The sequence below is a fragment of the Mesoplodon densirostris genome, chromosome 2, assembly GCF_025265405.1.
Source record: "Mesoplodon densirostris isolate mMesDen1 chromosome 2, mMesDen1 primary haplotype, whole genome shotgun sequence".
Taxonomy (NCBI): Eukaryota; Metazoa; Chordata; class Mammalia; order Artiodactyla; family Ziphiidae; genus Mesoplodon; species Mesoplodon densirostris.
In genome coordinates, this window is record NC_082662.1 from 25,573,853 (window position 1) to 25,601,322 (window position 27,470).

The following is a 27,470-nucleotide window of genomic DNA, read 5'->3' on the forward strand; positions in this document are numbered from 1 at the left end:
TTTAGGTTAACATTTGAGTATATTACCTTCCAGTCTTACTTTGTGTATGTCTCTATATGGAAATATATACATATCATTTTATGTATGTAGATTGTGGCCTATTATAGAATCCTTACACATAAACATATTCTCTAAGACTTTAAAAAATGTTTTAAGTAGCTACATAAAATTCTATAAATGAATATATGCTGTATTTAATAATTTCTGCTGTATTTAAACTTTTTCAAACTACTTTTTTTAAAGTAAATTTTATTTTATTTATTTATTTACTTATTTATTTGGCTGCATGGGGTCTTAGTTGTGGCATGCGGGATCTTCGTTGAGGCATGCGGGATTTTTTTGTTGCGGCGCATGGGCTCTTCGTTGTGGTGCACGGGCTTCTCTCTAATTGTGGAGTGCGTGTTTTCTCTTCTCTAGTTGTGGTGTGCAGGCTCCAGGGTGTTTGGGCTCAGTACTTGTGGCTCGCGGGCTTAGTTGCCCTGCGTCATGTGGGATCTTAGTTCCCCCACCAGGGATCGAACTCACGTCCCCTGTATTGGAAGGAAGATTCTTAACCAGTTTAATCCCTGGCTGGGGAACAAAGATCCTGCAAGCTGCCATACGAAGTACTGATACATGCTACAATGTGCATGAACCTTAAAAACATGCTAAGTGAAAGAAGCCAGACACAAAAGGCCACATATTATATGATTCCATTTATATGAAATATCCAAAACAAACAAATGTAGAGAGACAAGAATAGGTTTTTGTTTGCCAGGGACTTAGGAAAGGGGGAAATTGACAATGACTACTAATGAGTACAGGGTTTCTTTGGGGAGTGCTAAAAATGTTCTAGTGTTAGAAAGCATAATGGTTGCATAGCACTATAAAAACACTAAAAACAGGGCTTCCCTGGTGGCGCAGTGGTTCAGAGTCTGCCTGCCGATGCAGGAGACACGGGTTCGTGCCCCAGCCCGGGAAGATCCCACATGCCCCGGAGCGGCTGGGCCCGTGAGCCACGGCCGCTGAGCTTGCGCGTCCGGAGCCTGTGCTCCGCAACGGGAGAGGCCACAGCAGTGAGAGGCCCGTGTACCGCAAAAAAAAAAAAAAACACTAAAACCCACCAAATTGTAAACTTAAGGGTGAACTTTATGGTATGTGAATAATATCTTAATAAAGCTGTTATTTAAAAATAGGAGAGGCTTCCCTGGTGGCACAGTGGCTAAGAATGCCTGCCAATGCAGGAGACACGGGTTCGAGCCCTGCTCTGGGAAGATCCCACATGTCGCAGAGCAACTAAGCCTGTGCACCTCAACTACTGAGCCTGCGCTCTAGAGCCCACCAGCCACAACTACTGAGCCCACGCACTGCATCTACTGCAGCCCATGCTCTAGAGCCCGTGCTCAGCAACGAGAAGCCCACGCACCGCAACGAAGAGTAGCCCCCATTCCCCACAACTAGAGAAAGCCTGCGCGCAGCAACGAAGACCAAACACAGCCAAAAATAATAAATAAATAAAAATAAATAAATTTTAAAAAATAAAAATAAAATAAAAATTTTTTAAATAAATAAAAATAGGAGATGGCAAACACTTTCTGTAACATGTCAATTAACAATACAGGCTGGGACTTCCCTGGTGGTCTAGTGTTTAAGAATCCACCTTCCAATGTAGGGGACGCATGTTTGATCCCTGGTCGGGGAACTAAGATCCCACATGCCATGGGGCAACTAAACACGTGCCACAACTATTGAGACCATGCACCACAACTAGAGATCCTGCATGCTACTACAAAAGATCCCGCATGCTGCAATGAAGATTCCTCATGCCGCAACTAAGACCTGATACAGCCAAATAAATAAATAAATATTTTTAAATAAATAAATTATATAGGCTTTGCGGGCTACACAGGGTAGCCTGCAAAGGGTCTTTGTCAGGTATTCTTTGTTTTTATTTTCAACTACACATTTAAAAATGTAAAAACCATTCTTAGCTCAAGAGCCATATATAAACAGGCAGCAAGCTAGATTTGGCAGGGAGGCCATAGTTTGCAAAACCTGGTTTAAAAATAAGCCATTCCTAAAATGTTTACAAGTGAATGTGCGCTAAGTTAACGCTGATCCAAAAACTAAGCAAAGATCTCTTATCAAACTTATAAATGGAGCTTCCACAAATGTTATTGGATAAAGGGAACATAGGGAAACATATCAAACAGAATTTAGTACTTTTATTAATAATTAAGATCACATATTGGGTTGGCCAAAAGGTTCATTCGGTTTTTCCGTAAGATGGCTCTAATAGCACTTAGTTGTCTTTAACTTCATTCGAAACAATTTTGTTAGATTGTATGCAACAGCTGTCGTATCAGCGTGCATTTAAAAAAAGACTTATCAAAATTGGTGAATTTTTCTGTAGCCATTTTCATACTGAAGATGGAAGAAAAAAGCAACATTTTCGGCATACTATGCTTTGTTATTTCAAGAAAGGTAAAAACGCAACTGAAACGCAAAAAAAGATCATGCAGTGTATGGAGAAGGTGCTGTGACAGATCAAAAGTGTCAAAAGTGGTTTGCGGGATTTCCCTGGTGGTCCAGTGGTTAAGAATCTGCCTTCCAATGCAGGGGACTCAGGTTCAATCCCTGGTCGGGGAACTAAGATCCCACATGCTGCTGGGCAACTAAGCCTGAAAACCACAACTACTGAGCCCGCAAGCCACAACTACCGAGCCCGTGCACTCTGGAGCCCGCACGCACCTCAGTGAAAGATCCCACATGCTGCAACAAAGGTCCTGCATGCTGCAACTAAGACCCAACACAGCCAAATAAATTTTTTTTAAAAAGCAGTTTGGGGCTTCCCTGGTGGCGCAGTGGTTGAGAGTCCGCCTGCTGAAGCAGGGGACACGGGTTCGTGCCCCAGTCCGGGAAGATCCCACATGCCACGGAGAGGCTGGGCCCGTGAGCCATGGCCACTGAGCCTGCACGTCCGGAGCCTGTGCTCCACAACGGGAGAAGCCACAACAGTGAGAGGCCCGCGTACAGCAAAAAACAGCGGTTTGAGGAGCTTCCCTGGTGGTGCAGTGGTTAAGAATCCACCTGTCAATGCAGGGAACACGGGTTCAAGCCCTGGTCCAGGAAGATGCCACATGCCGTGGAGCAACTAAGCCCAGGCGCCACAACTACTGAGCCTGCGCTCTAGAGCCCGTGAGCCACAACTACTGCGCCCGCGGGCCACAACTACTGAAACCCGTGCGCCTAGAGCCCATGCTCTGCAACAAGAGAAGCCACCGCAGTGAAAAGCCTGCGCACCTCAACTAGGAGTAACCCCCACTCGCCACAACTAGAGAAAGCCTGCACGCAGCAACGAAGACCCAACGCAGCCAAAACTTAATTAATTAATTAATTAATTTTTTAAAAAGTGGTTTGCAAAGTTTTGTGCTGGAGATTTCTTGCTGGACGATGCTCCACAATCAGGTAGACCAGTTGAAGTTGATAGTGATCAAATCGAAACATTAACTGAGAACAATCAACGTTATACCACTCGGGAAACAGCTGACATACTCAAGATACCCAAATCAAGCACTGAAAATCATTTGTACTACCTTGGTTATGTGAATCACTTTGATCTTTGGGTTCGACATAAGTTAAGCGAAAGAAACCTTCTTGACCATATTTCCGCATGCAATTCTCTACTGAAACATAACGAAAACGTTCTGTTTTTAAAACAAATTGTGACGGGCAATGAAAAGTGGATACTGTACAATAATGCGGAACGGAAGAGATCGCAGAGCAAGCAAAATGAACCACCACCAACCACACCAAAGGCCGGTCTTCATCCAAAGACAGTGATGTTGTGCATATGGTGGGATTGGAAGCGAGTCCTCTATTATGAGCTCCTTCCAGAAAACCAGACGATTAATTCCAACAAGTACTGTTCCCAATTAGAACAACTGAAAGCAGCACTTGACGAAAGGCATCCAGAATTAGTCAACAGAAAATGCATAATCTTCCATCAGGATAACACAAGACCGTATGTTTCTTTGACGACCAGGCAAAAACTGTTACAGCTTGGCTGGGAAGTTCTGATTCATCCGCTGTATTCACCAGACATTTCACCTCTGGATTTCCATTTATTTAGGTCTTTACAAAATCTTCTTAACGGAAAACATTTCAATTCCCTGGAAGACTATGAAAGGCACCTGGAACAGTTCTTTCTCAAAAAGATAAGAAGTTGTGGGAAGATGGAATTATGAAGTTGCCTGAAAAATGGCAGAAGGTAGTGGAACAAAAGGGTGAATACATTGTTCAATAGAGTTCTTGGTGAAAATGAAAAATGTGTCTTTCATTTCTACTTAAAAAGCCGAAGGCACTTTTTGGCCAACCCAATAAAACTAAGACAAGAATTAAAAAACATATTAAAAAATAAAGATAGCTGCTCACATGAGAAGATGTTGAACACCATTAGCCATCAGGGAAATACAGATTAAAACCACAATGAGATATCATTACATATGTATCAGAATGGCTAAAATAAAAAACAGTAATACCACCAAATGTCGTTGAGCGCACAGAAAAATTGTATTATTCAAACATTACTGGTCCAGAAAACAACTCGGCAGTTTCTTTAGAAAGTAGACATGCAACTACCATTATTACCTAGCAACTGGACTCCTGGGCTTTTATCTGATGTTCACACAAAAACCTGCACATGAATGTTCACAGCAGCTTCATTTATAATAACTAAAAACTGCAATCAGTCCAGATGTCCTTCAACAGGTTAAACAAACTATGGTGCATCTGCACCATGCACACTATGCAGCAATACAAAGGAATGGCTTACCACAGGCAACAACTTGGATGAGACTCCAGAAAAGTATGCACAGCAAAAAACGCCAGTCCCCACCAAAGGCTATATGTATGGTATGACTCCATTTATATGACTTTTTTGAAATGACAAAATTGTAGAAATGGAGAATACGACAGATTAGTGGTTGGGGGGGAGGCCCCCCAACCCCTGCAAAGGGAAAGGGGGTATGTAAAAAGGGCTACTCAAGGGTCCCTTGTTGTTTTGGAACTATTCAGTACTTTGTGGTGCTAAGTATATGAACCTCTACAGATGGTAAAATTATACTGAACTTCATACACATACACGCACACACCCAAATGAGTACAAGTAAAACTGGAGAGATGTGAATAGGACTGGATGGATTTTAACGTCAATAACCTAGCTGTGATGCTATACTACACAATGTTACCCGCAAAGGTTATACTGTAAAATGGGGAAATAGAGGAACGTATACAAAGGATCTCTCTATATTATTTCTTACAACTGCAGGAATCAACAAATAACTAAGTCAAAATTTTAATTTAAAGAAAGATGACTGCTATGAAGAAACAATGAAGACACAACTTAAAATGGTTCCCAAGCATGAAAACTAAAATAATCAAATATATAACCAAAGGAACCTTTCTCAAGCTACAAAACTATGCAGCTCTCACCCACATAGCACACAAAAATCACATCCTGACCAAACTACCCTAAATTTGGAGAATTCTAAAAAAGTAGAACTTACCCTTGGTTCTCTAAAACACTACCCGCCAAAGACAATAAAATGAGATCTACCGTCAATGGTCCGAAGATTTTTATGTCCTGACACAACTGTCTTTCATGTATAAAGGCTACAAGAACACAATATACAAAAGAAGTAATAAAATACGCCACCCACACGTCACCTTTCAAGCAATGACTGTATCAAGCACTCCAGCCAACCAAGAGAATTAAAATTAAGCACACAAAAATGGATAAACTGTCATACAACTATTTAATGGGATACTACTAATTAAAAGGATCAATTTATTGCTACATATAACATGGATTCTCAAATGTAGTATGCTAAGTGAAAGAAACCAAATTCAAAAGCTACATACACTTACAGTACATATATGACATTTTGGAAAAGGCAAATCTATAGGGACAAAAAACGGATTAGTGGTTACCAGTTGCTGGGAATGGAGGTAAGAGCTGACTATGAAGGGGCGCCAGAGAATCTGGGGAAGCGTGAAAACTTTTGTATCTCGGCATCCGGTGGCAGGGTCTGGGGAAGGGGCAGCAGGTGCCATGTCGGGCCACAAAGGTGGCAAGAAGAAGCCCCTGAAACAGCCCAAGAAGCAAGCCAAGAAGATGGACAAGAAAGATAAGGCATTCAAGCAGAAACAGAAGGAGGAGCAAGCGAAGGCCATGGGAAAGGCCTCCTGGCCATAGGTGGAATTAAGAAGTCTGGCAAAAAGTAATGTTCCTTGTGCCTGAGGCAATGATGATCCTTAATTCCATTCCTGTTTGAACATCTGGATTAAACATCTGGATTCCCTGCCATCACATCTTTGCCACCTACAGCTAGAATCAAGTGTTGTCTTGGAACCCATTGTACATTTAAGAATAAACGTTTGTAAAAAAAAAAAAAAAAACTTTTATATCTCGACTGTGGTGATTACAAGAATATACGCATTTGTCAAAATCTACAGAAGTGTATGCTAAAATAATAGTGAATTTCACTGTATGCAAGATTATATCTTAAAAATGAGGGAAAAAATAATTACACAAGAGGTAGAATAGCATTATAAAGACTAACAGTATTATTCCCATTTTAAGAACAGAGGTGACGAAAATAAACTACAAGTACTGATAAACAAAAATGTTCATTACAACACCACCAACATTAGTAAAAATTAGAAACCTAAATGATCAATATTAAGACATTATTACAGAAAAGAACGAGGCCACTACACAGAGTAGAATGTGGTATAACCTTAAAGTTATCTATGGAAATAATATATCATAAAAAAATTTTTGATACGTTAGACCCCCCCCCCAAAAAAAAGATAGAAAACTATAATCACAGACAAAGCGAGAGAGAGGCATGGACATATATACACTACCAAACGTAAGGTAGATAGCTAGTGGGAAGCAGCCGCATAGCACAGGTAGATCAGCTCGGTGCTTTGTGACCGACTGGAGGGGTGGGATAGGGACGGTGGGAGGGAGGGAGACGCAAGCGGGAAGGGATATGGGAACAGATGTATATGTATAACTGATTCACTTTGTTATAAAGCAGAAACTAATTAAAAAATAAAAAAATAAAAAACTATAATCACAGAAATGTTTTTATTTTATCTCAATTGTTTCACAAAAGATTTCGAGTGACTTAGGAAATCTTAACTTCCACTAGTGAGAAAATTAAGGCAAAGGGAAAATGAAAAGAGCCTACTTTATAAACTGTATGCAATTAAGTCCTATATACTTATTATAAATAAGCCATAAATTTAGTTCTAACCTCTCATTAATGGTTAACCAAAACAGAGAAATTAGTAAAAACTCATACTGCCCATCAAACTTTTAAAAAAGCACAGCTCAAGAAATTATTATCCTTGTTATTAGAGATGAGATGATTTACATTTTTTAAAGTTTTGAATAAAAACACTAGATGGACATGTTACAAAAGGTAAACTAACAGATTCTGAAGGTTGAATTATAGTTGGGGGTTGGTTGGGTATTGGTTTGTTTCTAGGGTATTTTTATTTTTAAAATTTTATAATTATCTATACTTTCCAAAATGTTTACAATGAGCATTTACTGATTTTTAGAATTCAAAATACCTACAAGTCATTATTTTTAATGGAGGGAAAAAAACATTTTATTTGATTTTTAAATCACTGTTTATTAGGATACAGAGAACGGAATTAGGCCATGGAAAGAGTCCTTAGTTCACTTACAATATTAAGAAACAAAATTACATTCATCACCAATAGAAATGACTCGTTTTAACATATCTGCAAAAGTAGTTGATATATTTCTAGATGTAACGGAAATAAACTCTAGTGTGGTAACAAAGGTGATCTATATTATTAATCTAACATTTCTCAAGTTTGAACAGTTCATTATTACAGTTACAATGTAAATAGTTGGCATAGGAGATAGGAGCTCCCTTATCTAAAAGGTCTTCTGCCAGGGAACCTAGTAAATGTCTTCCTCCATTCAGCAGGCTTGAAGCTAACCCTCACTCCTCCTTTGTTTCAACATTCTATTGTTTGTAGTATGTAAGGGAATAGGAATTCTCAATGAGTAAGTCTATCCAGATAAATCACTGAAACATAATTAAAGAGGGGAGCTACCAAACACATCAAATAGCTCATTCTGGACTTCATGAGCCTGAGAGAGAACATAATACATAAATCCAAAACTATATCTGTGGGAGAAAATATTTTAATAGAATTCTATCTCTTCTGAATTAAAAAAAAAAGCTAAAGATGTACTAATCAAGGTATCAGTGATTCTTTTTTTTAATACTAGAAGTGAAATTTTATTTTATTTTATTTATATATTTTTTTACATCTTTATTGGAGTATAATTGCTTTACAATGGTGTGTTAGTTTCTGCTTCATAACAAAGTGCATCAGTTATGCATATACATATGTTCCCATCTCTTCCCTCTTGCGTCTCCCTGCCTCCCACCCTCCCTATCCCACCCCTCCAGTCGGTCACAAAGCACCGAGCTGATCTCCCTGTGCTATGCGGCTGCTTCCCACTAGCTATCTATTTTACATTTGGTAGCGTATATATGTCAGTGCTACTCTTTCACTTCATCCCAGCTTACCCTTCCCCCTCCCTGTGTCCTCCAGTCCATTCTCTACATCTGCATCTTTATTCCTGTCCCACCCCTAGGTTCATCAGAACCATTTTTTTTTGAGATTCCATATATATGTGTTAGCATACAGTATTTGTCTTTCTCTTTCTGACTTACTTCACTCTGTATGACAGACTCTGGGTCTATCCACCTCATTACAAATAGCTCAATTTCGTTTCGTTTTATGGCTGAGTAATATTCCATTGTATATATGTGCCACATCTTCTTTATCCATTCATCCGATGATGGACACTTAGGTTGTTTCCATCTCTGGGCTATTGTAAATAGAGCTGCAATGAACATTTTGGTACATGACTCTTTTTGAATTATGGTTTTCTCAGGGTATATGCCCGGTAGTGGGATTGCTGGGTCATACGGTAGTTCTATTTTTAGTTTTTTAAGGAACCTCCATACTGTTCTCCATAGTGGCTGTACCAATTCACATTCCCACCAGCAGTGCAAGAGTGTTCCCTTTTCTCCACACCCTCTCCAGCATTTATTGTTTCTAGATTTTTTGATGATGACCATTCTGACTGGTGTGAGATGATAAGATATCAGTGACTCTTAACCAAGAGACAGAATACAAGGGAGGAGGCAGAGCTTAATAAACTTTTAATACTACATACAGTGTTATGTATTTTGTGTGGTTTGTTTAATTCTTTACAGAATTCCACCTAATGTTATGCAAATAGTAAACCTTCATTTGCTCTTTTTTGAGAACAGCTACTATCTTTAGTTTCTTATCCTGTTGTTTGTATTACTGTGAGATCATGAACCATGGAAGTTTTCCCTCTTGGGGTTGAGAGGGACTTCAGGTATAACAAATTTATTAGGTTTTAAACTTGGAGACTGTGGGTGCTGTAGAATAATGTTTGAAATTGGATTTTTAAAAAATCAAAACACATGTTTTTATTTCCTACATTAAAAATAATGGCTTTTAGGAAATTTTGAACTCTAAAAACAATAAATCCTCACCGTAAACAGTTTGGAAAGCAGGGACAACAAATTACAAAATGGTGAATGAAGCCTATTAAGAAAATTAAATCAGGGAAGGGAGACAGAGTTGCAATTAAAATAATGTTCACAGAAAGCCTCACTGAGAAGGTAACATTTAAGAAAGGACTGGAAGGAGGTAAAGGAGCAACTTTCATAGACATCTGAGACAGGAGCACTCAAGCAAATGGAACTGCAAGTCAAAACCCTGGGGTATGGGGCATGTCTGTGATTCTAGAAATAACAAAAATTGCTTTAATGTCATTCCAAATACCATTAAAATACAACAAATAAAAGTCTAGACCTAGGCAAAAAGCAGATCAGTGGTTGCTGCTGGGAGGAATTACAAAGGGCCAACAAAACTTGCAGAAGATGGGAACTGTCACTATCTTGATTATAGTGATGGTTTCACAGATGAATACTTTGATATTTCAAAACTTAACAAATTATTCATTTAAAATGGGTGCATTTTATTATGTCAATTACACCTCAATAAAGATTATTTTTTTAAAAAAATGAAAACTTCTAACCCTAGAGCAAGTATAAACATATCAATAAAACAAATGAGTCAAAACAGATCCATATATGGAGCGACTTAATTTATTATAAACGAGGTCTTTCAAATCAATAAATAGTGCTAGGATCAGTAGCTACCTATCTGAGGAAAAGTAAAATTACATCATTACTTCCTGCCTACAAAATATACAGAAATAAACTCCTGATTAATTAAAGATAAAAATATAAAACTAGAACTATAAAAATATTACAAGAAACACAGGAGATTGGGTAAGGGATGACCTAAGAGCATAAAGATAAAGAAATCAAAAGGTACAATAAACACAGTTAAAAGACATATAAAAAGAGTTTTGTAAATCTAGGAAAATATTACAGAAAAAAAGTGGTCAAAGAATACTCATAAGGTGTTGATGGAACTTTAAAGTGCTACAATCTATCTGGAAAACAATGTGGAAATATGTATCAAAATTTTAAACACATTCTTTTGTTTGATCTGTCACTTTCACTTCTCCAAATATATTCTAATACAAAAATATAACTGCAGTATTGTTTACTACAGCATTGTTTAGAATGTCAAAAGCTGAAAACAACCTAAAAGTCCATCAAACTGGGATAAATCAGTCAAATTATTGTACTTCCATATACTATGGCCCTTAAAAAAAATATAGACGTATTTACTGACCTAAAAGGATGACCACAATGTATTAAGGAGGAAAAGACTACCCTGCAGCATGTGTGTGCCTGGGCTACGTATGCATGTAATATATTTAGAGAGAGAGCGAATGATCCCATTTAGTTTAAAACTACAATGCATTCATGTATCTGTTTATATATGCACAGAAAAAATCTGGAAGGAAATGAACCAAACTGTTAAAAGTAGTTAACTCTAAAAAACAAATTACTGACATTTTTTAGAACAATCATGTACTATCAAAAAGTTTACATTTTAGACAGAAAGTAGATTATTGGGGACTTCCCTGGTGGTCCAGTGGTTAACAATCCACCTTCCAATGCAAGTGACTCAGGCTCGATCCCTGGTCAGGGAACTAAGATCCCACATGCCGCGGGGCAACTAAGCCCACGCGCCACACAAAGAAGAACTCGCGCACCACAACGAAGACCCAGCACAGCCAAAAAATAAATAAATAAAGTTGTTTTTTTTTTAAGTAGATTACTGATTGCCTAGGGATGGGGGGGTAATGACGGAAGTGGAAAGTGACTAGGAATGGGTACAGGTTTTCTTTTGGGGGTGATGAAAAACGTTCCCTTTGATTGTGGTGATGACTGCACAACACCGAATATACTGAAAACCACTGATCAGTACATTTTAAATGGGTGAACTGTATGGTGTGTGAAAGGTATCTCAATAAAGCTGTTTTACTTTAGAACAAAATCCATAACCAAAATATAGAACAAAAATTGTGCAACTTAATATTCACACTGTACTTTATACTATGTCCCAACGGAAACCTTAAACCCAGACAGCAACTGTTAAAAAGCTTCAAACAGGAAAAATCAGTCACTATTCTTAAGAGCAGTTAACCATTGACAATATAGGGGTAAATTACAACCTTCATTCTATCTTCTTTAGGATACTATCCTTCTTGAACTATCCTAGTAGATAATATTCCCTTCTGAGAAAAGGAATGAACTTTCAAAATGTATTAGGTTGAAACAATATGGCAGTTTCCCAATACATGATGTGACTATGAACAAAGTTTCAGTGTTTTACAAATTAAGGAAAGTAAACTTTGTTCCTACAGCCACTTCTGTTTGCCTAGCTCTGATATGGTTTCAAGAACTCTCCTCTCCCTATACCCACCCCCCGCCAAAAAAAAAGCATAAAAGCAGAGTTGATAGGAATTACTTTAAAAGTTCCTTAATACAACCCTCCAATAAATGCTTACTGGCTCCTTATCTTCAGGCCCAAGACCCTACATTCTGTTACATCTTACATCCTAACAATTCAAAATGACTCTTCAAAATAAAATACTCTACTCAGTAAGTCTCTTCAACAAGCCCTGATGACACAATGTATTCATTCATCATTTATACGTACATATTATTTGCCAGGGGCTAGAGATGTAAGGCTGAAAGACTCTATAAGAAGAACCATCACAGCAGGTCTTAACAGAGGTGGACATGAAGATAACCCGGGAGTTGTTTTTAAAAAATACATAAACTCCACCTCATCACTGGATATTTTGACTCAGTAGGTCTGGACTTAAGCCCAAGAATCTGTTTTGAAACAGATTACTAGCACCCAATGGTGAAGGAAAAAGTAAATATTTAACTCCAATACTGGGAGCCGAATGCTTCAATAAAAATGTGTACCAAATGATGGTAGCACCAAAAGAGGACACCCAACCTATAAGAAAAGAGGTAAGTAAAGGAGAAGGTTTATCAGAGATAAAGATACTTTAGTTGAAGATGAGGAAAGTGGCTAAGCGGATGAGGAAAGAAGGAGATTCCAAGCAGAGAAAACTACATAAATGAAAATAGCACAACTACACTGAGGAATTGCACAAACTATAAAAAATAGCATGTGTGTTCAGAAAATTAGGATACTTCAATAAAGCTGAAGTGGAGTGCCAGTAAAGACTGGAGAGGTAAGCTATCTCAGAACACGAAGTGTGTACACCACACTATGCTGAGGAGATTGAAAGTTAATTATTCTAAAAGCAACCAAAAAGCCAAAAACAAAATTTAGGCAAGGATGAGACATAAGCAGATTCGTGTCTTCAGAAATAACAATTTGGCAGCAACACAGAAAATAACCAGAAGGAAGAAAAGAGGGAGGGTGCAAAAAAAGTCAGAAGACTACTGTAAATGTCCAAGCAAGAAATATGAGCCTATCCAATAAGGCAGTACGGATACAACCTTGGAATTGTTTGAGGCAGGAGGCAGGAATCTAAGATTCCTGGGTTGCCTGCAATGGAGATGCCACACACAGAAATAGGATATAGGGAATGAAACTAATGAGTTCAGTTTTGAAGGTCATCTGTTTGAACATGCCATTTACTGAGCATCTATTATGCATCAAGTACTGGGATCCTATAATTAGACGTGCAAACTAAACTTTTACTGATGTCCCTAAATTATAAATATATGAGCAACAAGTAGTTTAAAATGTGTGAAAATGTGTAAAAGAGGCCAGTGTGTGTGTGTTATGGATAAGCTGACTACTCCATGATGAACAGTAAGGTCTCCAAACAGATTGGTCTTGTGGAAAGAGCGTGAGCTAATCACCTTAAAACACGGCATCTCATTTTTCTGACCCTGCATTTCCCCATCTATAAAATGGAAATAATAAAAAACAACATAGAGTTACTGGCGGTTCAAATCATATATAAAAAGACTAGATCAGTTCTGGCACACAGCTTACGGAGTACATGTCCATAAAACTTATAGATGCAGAAAAGTGCTCAATACTAAAATAAAAGTACCTCTAGATCTCATTAGACACACTCAACCCATCCTAACAACCTCAGTTCAACACACTCACTAACATTCTTTTAATTAAAACAGAGATAATTAATGTAAAGGAAACCACTGCACTGGAAAAAGAGTTAAATGATTTCTAAGATCTTTTTCTTTCATTCATTCATTTATGGCTGTGTTGGGTCTTCGTTTCTGCGCGCGGGCTTTCTCTAGTTGTGGCAAGCGGGGGCTACTCTGTTGCAGTGCACGGGCTTCTCATTGCGGTGGCTTCTCTTGCTGCAGAGCACAGGCTCTAGGCATGCGGGCTTCAGTAGTTGTGGCATCGCGGCCTCAGTAGTTGTGACTCGCGGGCTCTCGAGCACAGGCTCAGTAGCTGTGGCGCATGGGCTTAGTTGCTCCGCAGCATGTGGGATCTTCCCAGACCAGGGCTCGAACCCGTGTCCCCTTGATCAGCAGGCGGATTCTTAACCAGTGCGCACCAGGGAAGCCCCTAAGATCTTTTCCAACACCAAAATTCCACTGGAAATGTATCAATTCACCAATTCGCTTTCATTCAATATGGTAAACCAAACTCTTAACAGAAGGTATAAAATTTGTCTTTTTTCTTTTTTTAACATATAAAATTTTCTGGGTTTAAGTTCTCTGGCAGTTCAGTGGTTAGCACCAGGCACTTTCACTGTGGTGCACCCAAGTTCAGTCCCTAGTTAACTAAGATCCCACAAGCCACACAGCGCAGCCAAAAAAAAAAAAAAAATTCAGGGTTTGAAATTTGTAAAAATTCAAAATGTACAAGAAACCAAATTACCTATAATCTCCCCTCCCACATAAATAAAAGTAATATTTTGCAATATTTCCTCACAGTCCTTTTTCCATGTACATCACTCTTAATGGATACACAGAGCTTACAGCCTATTTTCTAGATAATAAGTTAATAAAGGAACTGTATCTATAAAATTATTCTCACCTGATTTGTTTCTGCCACCCAAACACACGACAGCCCCATCTTAAAATTCATTTCAATACAGACACTCACTGAAATCCTCATTTTGAAACAACTTTCTTTATAATTCCTTCCTCCCTTCATGAAACTGTAAGTTTCTCTGGAGAAAGAACAATATATTAATTTCATTGTTTTGTATTTCACTAGGCTTCTGACCTAAATAAGCAGTAGCTCCCTAATTTGGCCAATTGGGGGAAAAAAGAACCATCTGAATCAATAAATTCTTAGCAAATTAAAGATTATTTTTTACTTAACAGCAGATACGGTGCTTTTAAACACATATGATAACTAGGATTAAGTTAATGAACCACTCCCTTGTTAAAGTCCTTGGGGAAACTTTCTTTAATAGAGAAAAATTATTTGTCATTAGCAGATCAATTAACTGTATATTCATGACATCTAAAGAACAGAGCTCCCTGAAAACACCTGTTCTTTATAATGTAAGCATTCCTCTTCCCGGGGTTGTAAACAAGTTTATTTATGCTGTTAACCTGAAAACACATTCTTCATAGATAAAGAAGAAAGTTGCCGTTAGCCCCAGTAAAACTTGTCACTTGGAAAAATTCCACTCCATGGTGTAAAAGCTGTAGATAAAGTAACCTCCAAACTATTTCTAAAAAGCACCGGCATTAGTGAAGAAATCTGCATTATTTTTGTGCCTGTATATTAGACTTATGTACCTTTAAAAATCTTTAGGTACCCAAAAGAAATGAAAGTATATGTCAAGACAAAAACTTGTACACGTATGTTCACAATAGTACTGTTCACAATAGCCAAAATGTAGAAACGACCCAAAGGTCCATCAAACGGATAAATGGATAAATAAAATGTGCTATATATCTATAAAACAGGCCATTATTCAGAAATAAAAAGGAATGAGGTACTGATCCATGCTACAAGACAGATGAACCTTTAAAACACTGTTAAGGGCCTCCCTGGTGGCGCAAGTGGTTGAGAGTCCGCCTGCCGATGCAGGGGATACGGGTTCGTGCCCCGGTCTGGGAGGATCCCATATGCCGCAGAGCGGCTGGGCCCGTGAGCCATGGCCGCTGAGCCTGCGCGTCCGGAGCCTGTGCTCCGCAACGGGAGAGGCCACAACAGTGAGAGGCCCGCATACCGCAAAAAAAAAAAAAAAAAAAAAAAAACACTGTTAAGCGAAAGAAGCCAGTCACAAAGGACCACATACTGTATGATTCCATTTATACGAAATGCCCAGAAGAGACAAATGCATAGACACAGAAAGGAGACTGGTGGCTACCTAAGGCTGGAGAGTGACTGCTACTGGTACAGATCGTGAGGAATAATGAAAATGTTCTAAAATTGATTGTGGTGATGGCTGCACAACTCTGCGAATATACTAAAAACCAGTGAATTGTACACTTTAAGTGGATGAATTATATATCAATAAAGTAGCTATAAAAAATCTTTACGGACTTCCCTGGCGGCGCAGTGGTTAAGAATCCGCCTGCCAATGCAGGGGGCACGGGTTCCAGCCCTGGTCCTGGAAGATCCCACGTGCCACGGAGCACCTAAGCCCGTGCGCCACAACTACTGAGCCTGCGCTCTTGAGCCCACGTGCCACAACTACTGAAGCCCGCGCGCCCAGAGCCCATGCTCTGCAACAAGAAAAGCCACCACAATGAAAAGCCTGCACACCGCAGCGAAGAGTAGCCCCTGTTCGCCGCTACTAGAGAAAGCCTGCACGCAGCAACGAAGACCAAACGCAGCCAAAAATAAATTAATTAATAAGAATAAAATAAAATAAAGAATTAAACAGGAAGTGCTTTTAAAAAAACATCTTTAGGGCCCCCAATTTCCACAAACCTAAAAGAGTTTTCCTAATGAGATTCATAAAAACACTAAGAAAGGTATTTTAACCATAAAAGAGCATTTACTAAAGGCAATAAATAGACAAATCCACGTATGCTAAAACTTCTGAAAATATTAACACGCAATTTAAAAACAATACTCAAAAAATATTACATGAAAAAAACATGACGAGGGCTTCCCTGGTGGCGCAGTGGTTGAGAGTCCGCCCGCCGATTCAGGGGACACGAGTTCATGCCCCGGTCTGGGAGGATCCCACATGCCGCGGAGCGGCTGGGCCCGTGAGCCATGGGCGCTGAGCCTGAGAGTCCAGAGCCTGTGCTCCGCTATGGGAGAGGCCACAGCAGTGAGAGGCCCGCCTACCACAAAAAAAAAAAAAAAAAAAAATGACGAACACTCCTCTTCAACTGCAGGTTTTACCACCAACGCCATGTACACCCTTCAGCCTGAGTTCTTCAATCAAGTTTCCAAATATTAAATTCACCCAACCTATTGCCAATCACTGACCACCACTTCTCACAATATTCGTAGCAGGGGGCAAAATGCCAGAGCATTCTACTGAGCTGAAGCCACACTCCCATTTACAGCTCTTTATTACATCTAGAAGATACAGAAAGTGAATGTAAAAATTAGGGAAGAAATCCCTCAACAACAACAACAAAAACTCTTACCCTATCCTCAGCGCTTAGTACTCTTGGCATTGTGTTAACCGTCAGTCCTGTGTTCCTCTATGAGTGTTAAGTCATTTCCCAAGAGTGAATAGATTCTAAGCAAGAGCTAGAACATTTTTTTTTTAAGTTTTTCCACAATACCCAGAAGCGTAATTCTGTACTCAGGCTCAGCCTGCAGAAAATATTAAGCAAATGCTGTTGCCCGAGAGAAAATGGACACATGCACAAAAGATGTGTCTCGTATGCAAGTACAGAGAGGTGTGATGAAAAACAATATCATATCACTTTATGATTTACAAAGCACTTTCAACCACATCCAAAATGAAATCTGAAACACACCTCTTCCTGAGAACTACTGTGTTTTTCTCTTACTAAGAATCTCATGATTCATCCCATTTCCCTCTTTTCTCTGGCCACACCCAGAGCAGATTCTATAACCCACCACTCTGGTATGTATTTCTAAATTCTACATTTACCCCTTTCAACTTCCTAACATACCCTTATTTTCCCATTACTGCATCTCATTACCACCTATCCTATAAATTTTTTCCTAATTCCACAAGAAAAACCTTTTGAAACAAAACAAAGTAAAGATATATCATAAACTGCTGCAAGGTGCCATCTCAGAGGCATATATAATCTAGTATCACACAGCATTAGAGAATGAATTTTTTTTTTACACTGGAATCTAATCCTTAACACTGGAAAATCATTCTTAAAGTTAGAGTCAAAGAAAACCTGCTGATGATCCTTTTGAGCAAGTATGTAACATTTTAAGTCTCTGTGAACTCCAAATATAATGAAAAAGGCTCCAAGAGTACAAGTGAAACAGAAAACACTGAAAAACATGAAAGCATTGATTACTCAGCTTTAAAGCATGTTAACTAAATGCCACTGGCCCAAATGCTGAGGAGTCTAAGCAATCTACCCAGAAAGAAAAGAGACGCATGGTCTAACAGAGTCAAAGAGCAGGGACAACAGAAAAAGATCTCCTGGGAATGAGGAGATTCTCAGTATGGGAATACTTGGGTTCCCTCCCAGTTTAACATAGTATTTATTAATTATAAAGTGTAAGGATTAACTCACAGCTACAGGAGATTAAGAAGGACAGACATGTCAGGATACGACCAGAAGACAACGTTACTAAGTGGAAAAAACAGGGGGGAGGGGTGGTACAAATAATAGAGTCAGAAAGAATTTATCCACTGAATTCTGCCTGGCTATCTAGAATATCTCCCACCAGCTGTCAATCTGTGGTGGATACTGATAACACCTAGTGCCAAAAGACTACTAACAAAAGCAAGAAAACTCTGGAGTTGTCCTCTAAGTTTCCTTTCTCCCAAAGCAGAGTTTTTAACCTATCTCTGCCCCTTAAAATCTAGTACAAAGGCCACAGTTCAACTGATCAACCTTAAAATTTTTTCCCTATTTCACCACACACACTATCTCACAACAGTTTACAGAGAAAACAGATTTCACAATGAGAGAATAAAATATTCACAAGTCAAAGACCTGACCCTGGCTTTCACATGCTGAAACCTTTAGAAAAGATCTGAAGTTATAAAAATTACTGTTAAAATAAATATGTAAGTTTTGTAAGCAGCATTTTTAAATAGTATTATTTACTTAGGGAGACGTGTTTTCCTGTTTTTTCTTTTTTGGCCAAGCCACACAGCTTGTTGCGGGATCTTAGTTCCCCAACCAGGGACTGAACCTGGGCCCAAGCAGTGAAAGCGCCAAGTCCTAACCCACTGTACCGCCAGGGAATTCCCTCTAGTGTTTTATACATAATATCTTGATCCACATCCACTGTCTTGTTTACTATGAGTAAATTTTACAGGCCAAAAAAGAAAAGAAAAATTCATGGTACTTCTTTCCCTCACTCCCCTCCAAACACCTCAATCTGGCCCAAAAATGAGGACTTTAAAGATTCTAACTGTACCAAATACAATAATTTTATGTATTAAAACAAGTGATACTTAATATGTTTATATTCTTAAGGTAGAAAAGACAAATACAGAGGACTTCCCTGGTAGCCCAGTGGGTAAGACTCTGGGCTCCCAATGCAGGGGGCCAGGGTTCGGTCCCTGGTCAGGGAACTAGATCCCACATGCATGCCACAACTAAAGATCCCGCGTGCTGCAACTAAACATGCCACAACGCAGATCCCGCGTGCTGCAACTGAGACCCCCCGGCACAGTGATTCTCCACAGAGAGATATGCCCCCCACTCTTCAATTATATTACACTCTCCACTGCTGCTTGAGCAAGTGGCCACTACCTATTGCCAAGTGTTTCTCAGCAGGACAGCTGAGCTGAGATTCACTGCTTTACCTGAGTGCAAATCTGAAGAACTTCGTGGTCTTCCCTCATTCAACAAAAACTTCATACACCTCCTGGGAAAGGGGCATGAAAAACACAACAGTCTCCGCCCTAGCATAGTTCAGTCCAGGAGGTTAAGCTCAACACCAAAACCAGTAACTTACAGTACACTCTGATGACTACAGGAAAGGTAATTTGTGGGTGGCCCACACTGCAACATAGCAACTACCCTAATGCAGTTCCCTAAGGACGTTCATTATACCACGTATCCAGACCAACAGAACTGTGTATGATGAGTGCCAATTCCAAGCTGGGTCACTGGTTTAGGGCCCCTTGGTATGAACAGGTTTTGCCATTTAACATCAACTGTGGTTTGCTAACTGACCTGGATAAAACTGGTCAAAAAGTCAGATGTGATTCTGTATGATGTGGCTCAGCACTAGAGCTCAGAGTAAGCCTTCACAGCACAGCACAACCAGACTTTAGATCTTAGGGCTCTGCTAAGGACTGACCCAGAGTCTGACTTGCCCACCTAGCGAAGAACAAGCCAAGCACCTCGATTCTCCTTTCAGCTTTTACCCATCAGCCTATCATTAGAAAAGCCGACACAAGATTTTACAGATCTATAATACCTATAAATTTACAAATTTATCTATAAATTATAAAATTAATATCTATAATTTTACAGATCTATTATAAATCATAATACAGATTTAAAAAACCAACGTTCATGATTTTTAAACAATGTTTAGCCAAATAACACAAAAGTTACAGGCCTTCCACCTTTGCCCCCTAGACAGATACCATCCAAACCAAACACCTCCCACCTTGGTCTCACTCTATACACACAGCTGCCTACATCTCAAATTCAACATGTATTCTACCAAATTTAATTACCTTGTCCACAAACCAGATTCCCTCTGTATTCCTTTTCCTCTATTACTTCATTTTCCCAGGGACCAAAACTTTCTAATTCAATCACCAATTCTGTGCATTTCTGGGTCCCATCCCATCTTTTCCACTGCTCACACCAGGGCTGTTACAGTAGTTATCCAATTAGTCTCAGCCCTCACCAACTCCAATCTCTTATTGCCAACTCAACCTTCCCAAAACACCGCTGGATAAAAGCCACTCCATACATACACAATAAAAACCCCTGCTGCCTACTGAATTAAACCTTAGCCTGGCATCCAAGGCCCTTTTCTTTATGACAATGTCCTTTTTCCCCAGCTTTATTTTAAGGCCACAGGATTAGGGGCTTATGCACTCAATAACTTTCTTCTGAAGCTCTATCATATGCCAAATTCTAGGAACTGGGATACTGAAATGAATAAAATTTGATCCACACCTCCAAGACTCCAAGCAAATAGGAAACAAATACAGTCCCTTCAGTAATAGACACATAAGAAAGATAAAAAGTGCCCTAAGTGCCAAAGAAGAAGCCCCCTATACCTCATATTTCTTAGTACTGCTCACCTACACATAGTAGATGCTTACGAAGTAGCACTGATGATTGTTCCAATAAACCAAAGGCCTATGATCAATATGCTCAATAAATTTCTGTTGACAAATCCACCTCCCCATTTCTACTACGGTAAAGAACTGTGGTACACTGGCTGCCTGTCCTGGAAGGGTCAAGGGGAAGCACAACTGAGAGCACAGATTTGCAAACGTGCGTGTGACTGTCTTGTTTCTGAAGAACAGAAGCACTCGAGGCCTCATGAAAGACATCAGTTCTTTTTGCTGGTCAGTACTCAGATACCAGCAACATAAAATAAACCACTGCAAATGCAACCTATACCCAATTCCAAAGAATAGCCGGATGAAAACATTCCAACCCTTTCATCACCATCAGGAAGTCAGCAAACACAGCTAAACTCTCTTCTCAGTAAACTATGCTGTGATTCCAGCTTTGGTCTTGGATTAGTACAAGCAAGCATGTTAAAATTAACCAAATGAAACAAGTGCTTAGAACAAGAGAACAAAGATGATTAAAACCTAAAAGCCACAACCACTCCTCTCTATACAAAACATTAGATGTATCAGTTCACTTGAGCAGCTGATTTTTTATCAACTTCCTACTACTTTCAACCATAACATCTTAAAAACAGAAGTCACCAACACCCAACAGGAAAAGCTCTAAAATATGTATTCGGGCTATAAACAGTTCAAACAGACCTTAAAAGATTATATGTTAAGAGCAAAAAAGTATACTCAGAAATGCAACGTGCACATTAGAACAAGCTTAAGTCTTTCTTTAAATGAATTGGTCATTTGCCCTTTAGCGCCAGAACGATAAAATGACTCAGTGACAACATTACAACAATCATCCATTAAAACAGTGGTCCCCAACCTTTTTGGCACCAGGGACCAGTTTCATGGAAGACAATTTTCCCACGGACGGGGGCGGGGCGGGGGGGTATGGTTCAGGTGGTAATGCGGGCGATGGGGAGCGGCAGATGAAGCTTCACTAGCTCGCACGCCACTCACCTCCTGCTATGCAGCCCGGCTCCTAACAGGCCACAGCCCGGTACCGGTCCACGGACCAGGGGTTGGGGACCCCTGCTTTAAAACAAGTGACTGTTTAGTTTAGACCAAATGAAATCATTAGCAATTAAGGCTTTTAAAGACATTCACTGAAAGCAGATATCCTAAGTGGACAGTGATTATAAAGAGTTTCAAAGCTGAAATAGTGAACATTTTTTACCTGATGTTCTGCATGAATGTTATCCCCAGTAGGCCATCGATGTTTGCTATTATTATAGCCGCCTCCACCACTTCCTCCTCCCCCAAGCTGCTCACCATGCTGCCTCTGAAAGAAGTAGTCCACCATAGCGTCGTCCTGGGAACGGCCTGCAACTCCTATGGATCCTGGGACAGGGCTGGAGTGTGTCCCAGCTGCAAGAGCCTGATTTGCAGCTGGTTGTGGCTGCGCTTGCGACCCTGTTCCAGATGTCAAAACAACAGGCATGTTGGGATTAGCTGGTTCTTGAGGGTGATGTTTCAGGTGGGGGCTGAAAGAGTCCTGCCAAAGCACTGCTTTTCTCTTCAAGACACATGCAACGCTCATTCCACCAACACCTAAGGACAAACAGGTTACAAATGTTTAAAATTTGCCTTTTTTAAAACATAACTTGATATATGCACCAAGATAAAAACATGAGACCCCTGGCTTTTACAATATATCATCTAAAACCAGTTTCTACCAAGCAGCTAAATGTTTTGCAACATATACATAATTTTCTAAACTGAAACTTCAGGCTTCCCTGGTGGCGCAGTGGTTAAGAATCCACCTGCCAATGCAGGGGACACGGGTTCAAGCCCTGGGCCAGGAAGATCCCACATGCCGCGGAACAACTAAGTCCATGCGCCACAACTACTGAGCCTGTGCTCTAGAGCCCGAGAGCCACAACTACTGAAGCCCACGCACCTAGAGCCCATGTGTGGCAAGAAGAGAAACCACTGCAATGAGAAGCCCGCACACTGCAACGAAGAGTAGCCCCAACTCGCCGCAACTAGAGAAAGCCCGCACGCAGCAACAAAGACCCAACGTAGTCATAAATAAATAAATACATACATAAATAAACCAACCAAACCCCATATATACTTAGCAATGACTCAAGAGTGTCAAAAACGAAAGGATCCTTTAAAATGTCCGACATATTCATAGGATGCTCTGAAAAAAAGCTTAAATGAGGCCCTCTGACTAAGAACAGCAACAGAATGTTCCTAGCCTGAAACTTCTTCTCAGCTGCTGTACATGGAGAAAATAAACTTTGCATTTTTACCAATAACTTACAATTATAATTGTAATCACATCATCATTCTATTAGTACTCTGACTCTTACAGAGTCAGGGATGAGACCAAACCAAATTCAAACACTCACCTTACATAGAAAGTATCACTGTAAAAAAAGAAATGCTTCAATACAATAATAATTGTATGGCAAATATATTGCAAACATTTTTTCTGATCATTCCTATTTTACAGATAAAAACACTAAGGTAGGGAGGAAAAGTTATGTGATGTGCCCGAGGTCATTCAGCTAGTGAGCTGTGAAGGAGGGATTCAAACCCAAATCTGTATGCACCCAAGCCTAGTTCTTTCTACCAACCCCCTTGCTACCACACCCCAGTAAACCAAAACAGATACTATTTCTCTCACTTGAGTCTGCTATTCCTCTCTGGAAGGATCAACAAAGTATCTCCAAAATATTACTATGAAACATTACTAATACATTTCTTAGGATCAAAAACTACATTTGTAGAAAACATAGAACAGCCTATGTATGGGTGCTTAAGAAAAAAAAATGCTTCAAAATAATCAGTTACCAACTAGAACATACCTGTCCAGAGCCACTAGAGTCTAATTTCAAGGCTATCAACCTAACAGTCCACTGCTACAAATGCCTTATCTCTCTTTAGCCCTACAGTGACATTTCAAAAACAGACTCAAAAGATTTATAAGAAAACTATTAAACTATTTCTCGGTATAGAATAAACATCCTGGACTTGCCTGGTGGCGCAGTGGTTAAGAATCCGCCTGCCAATGCAGGAGACACGGGTCCGAGCCCTGGTCCGGGGAGATCCCACATGCCACGGAGCAACTAAGCCCGTGCACCATAACTATTGAGCCTGCACTCCAGAGCCTGCAAGCCACAACTACTGAGCCCAGGTGCCTAGAGCCCATGCTCCACAACAAGAGGAGCCACCGCAATGAGAAGCCCGTGCACCGCAACCAAGAGTAGCCCCCGCTCACCACAACTAGAGAAAGTCCGTACGCAGCAACAAAAACCCAACGCAGCCAAAAATAAAAATAAATAAAATTTTTTTAAAAAAGAATAAACATTCTGATAAAGAAGCATTCGCTTCTCACAACTAATTCATGTTCTGAAGACAGGAGTAAGATTTGTAATTTGTTCAAAGCCTAATTTGGAAATGCCTAGTTTCAGTTAACAATTCCAAACCATCAGAACCTTACTGGAGTAGTCCAGCTTTCTAGACTTCGGTTTCTGCTTTCATGAACAGAATCATATTCATACTTAAATACCAAAACCGGAAAGTCACAGCTGTGTTTACCATTGGTACTAGCAAAGTCCTCACCAGCCTAATGCCTTCCTGTTTGATTTTCAAAAGAACTCACTGCCCTCTTATTACCAATAGTAGCCAGTCCCATTTTCTTCCACAAGGGAGTATCAAACCGTCTTTGTTGTAGAGCTAACCAGGGGTCCTAAAACTCAAGTTTTACCACTAAACGACAACCTCCCTGAACCTGTTTCCTCATCTAAAAAATGAAATTCTTTCTCTGTGACTCACAAGTTTTTTTTTTAATCAAAATAATAGATATAAAAGTTTTTGGTAAATTCAAAATCACCATGCTGAGGCCCCAGGAATTCAGTTACCACCAGTTAAAGCAATGGAGCTCCAGTCCCTAAGAGGATTCCTAAAATAGCAAATGCAACCTTTTCTGAAATAAAAGATTTGCCGTAATACTTATTTAACAAAGAACTTCCGAATGAAAAAGGTATTCACCACTGAAACACACCCGACCACAACTTCATTCTATCAAGGCATGGGGGGGAGAGGGGGAGGCGGGGGGAGGGTTCCTATAAAAATGTTCAAACGAAACAATTGGCTTTTGTAAAGCTATCTGTATCCCCTGAGACTTCCTGCTTTACCTAATGAGGCAAGGCAGTTTCTCAAACAAGAGAAAACCTGGCAGAAGGGACATTTTGAAAGTGAGCAAATACCTAAGCAATTAACAAGTGTCTTGGGTAGTTTTGTAATATCTTGGCAACTACAACATAAAAATTAAGAAATCAGTCACTTAAATAATAGAAAACATTTAAATTGCTGATGCCTTTTAAAGAACTCTCAAACCCACTAAAAAGTTATGTGTTAGCACTTGAAATGTGACTTTTCTTTTTACAAATGGTACATTATAAAAATAAGTTTTTAAGCAACTAAAAATAAGTGCTGATTCTAGTTTTCCACAGTTTTCAAACTGTTTACACCAGAGCTGTTTTTGTTTTGTTTTGTTTTAATATCATTAATAGGCTTTATTTCAAACAAAGGAACATGATCTAATCTATCTCCACTGCTCACCTTTTATTTACTAAAATTCTTTGTGGTTTAAAAGGTGTTTATTTTTACCACACTGGGAAAAAAAAAATTCTGTGGTCATAAATTTATTTTGAAGCAGTTCATCTCAAGCCCAAACTAAACTTCAAACACAACTTCAAAAACCCGTGGCCTTGAACAAAATGAATCCAATTGTGGCTAAGGCAAAATGCTCGGTTCAGAATACAGTATTTCCCAAAAATCCAGATAAAGAATCAACAGTACCCCAAGAGTGTTTTATAAAGTTAAAACTAGCAACGGGTCAAAATGCTTATTTTGCTTACTAAAACTGCATCGGGAGCCACCCACCTCTGTCTTGGTGAGTTTTGATTTTTTTTCATAAACAAACAAAAAGCTAAAACCACAAACCTATGGTTTCAGCAATAACTGACTTTAAAAGAGGATCCCAAAAAAGCCTCATAAAATCCCATTCTTAATCTCAGGCAGAGGAGGAAGCGAACGAATTGATACAACTAAGAACAGTGTTCTCTTAATTGGACAATGAAGAGTAACAACCCTTCAAGTTACGGGGAGGATAAAACCTTTCCTGATAATGTGGGGGAGGGGGGAATATAGTGGCGGGGGAGGGGGGAATATAGTGGCTGGGGGGGTGGTACGGGAGTGTATTCCTCACTTGACGTGGGAGTGGTACCGACAAGTATTAACAACCGATCTAGCTTTACCAAGGACGTCCATGAGGACTAAAACTATCTAGTATTGTGTATCTGTTTACCTACTACGAAGGCATAAACGCTTCTTAGAGTTAAGACAGACACGCACCAACACAGGGAGGCTCAAAGAGGAAGAACCCACCAAAAACAAGCTCTCACAGAAACAAAAGGCCACAAGTACCCAGGAGCCTAAAAGAGATCTGAAACTTCCTGATCGCCTACTTCTCCACATTTAAGGATCGCAAAGTTCCCCCATGGTGGGTCTCGCCTGCAGACGAGGGCCACGGCTGCTTCTAAAGCGATTTATTGTTCCTCCTGCTTCGGCGCTGCCACGGAAGCTCAAGAAGTCGAAGAAATCCAGAGTAGCACAGAATTACACTTCATGGCCACACAGAAGACTCGGGGCTTCGCAAACCCATCAAAAAAGCAACCCGAATGGCAACATCAATCTTCAGGGGCTCCAACGGGGCCGAGCAGAAATGTAGAGACACGTCTATGCCCTGGGCCCGGGCCTAAACCCCCGGCATTTTCCTCGCTTCGACCCAGCTCCCCACCCCCTCCCTCCTTTGATAACAATAGGGGCCTTGCTGCTGACTCCAAAACATGTACGAGGAACAGCGAGTGAGAAGCCTCAGCCAGGGCCCCGGCGGCTTTTCCAAAGCCCTTCTCATCCCCCCAGCCGCTCTCAAACACCAATACAAAGGGATAATCTGCTCGCTGGGGGTCCGGAGCAGCGTTTGGGGTTGGCGGGGTGCGGGTACTCACGGGCGGAGCGGTAGGATGAAGATGGATTTCAGCCCCCCGATCTTCTCTCTCCGGCGCTCTCGCTCCCCCTTACCTTTCACTCCGACAACATGGCGGCCCACTGGGGACTGGGCTGGCGCTGTGCATCATGGGATAGGCTCGGGCCCCGGCCCTGGCGGTGGCAGCAGCATGTGCGGAGAAGGCAGGCGGCTCTGGAACAGGTTGCCTGGTTGCCATGCCAACCCAGGGCCTGTGTGAACTTGGGAAACTCGCAGGCAACACTACCGCTGCGCGCGCGAGTGGCCGCCCGCGAGGGGAGCGCGCGCCGTCCCCTCGCGAGCCGCCGCGGGCGGCAGGCGGAGTCCCGCGGGCCCGCACTGGAACGCCCGCGGTGCCCGGTTCCCGGCCCAGCACCGCACGGAGCTGGGCACGCGGTGTCACGGTAGTGACCTTAGCCGAGGCGCCACCCGCCTCCGCGCCCTCCCTATTTCACCTCCAAATTGTAACGGCCT

General features: G+C 40.5%; 1 protein-coding gene across 13 annotated transcripts in view; it reads right to left on the bottom strand.

Annotated features, from left to right (window-relative positions):
* The window catches only part of PUM1 (pumilio RNA binding family member 1), a 130,745-nt gene extending 103,660 nt beyond the window's left edge, over nt 1-27,085 (bottom strand). For 11 of the 13 annotated variants that reach the window (XM_060089341.1, XM_060089340.1, XM_060089337.1 and 8 more), the window contains exons 1-2: nt 26,980-27,085; nt 22,131-22,504 (exon numbers count right to left, since the gene is read on the bottom strand). In XM_060089341.1, the coding sequence (XP_059945324.1) occupies nt 22,131-22,493 (363 nt within the window). In that variant the 5' untranslated portion in view covers nt 22,494-22,504; nt 26,980-27,085. The remainder of the gene's footprint in view (nt 1-22,130; nt 22,505-26,979) is intronic. The other 2 variants (XM_060089334.1, XM_060089339.1) reach the window with 2 other exon arrangements.
* Nucleotides 27,086-27,470: the final 385 nt, after the last annotated feature.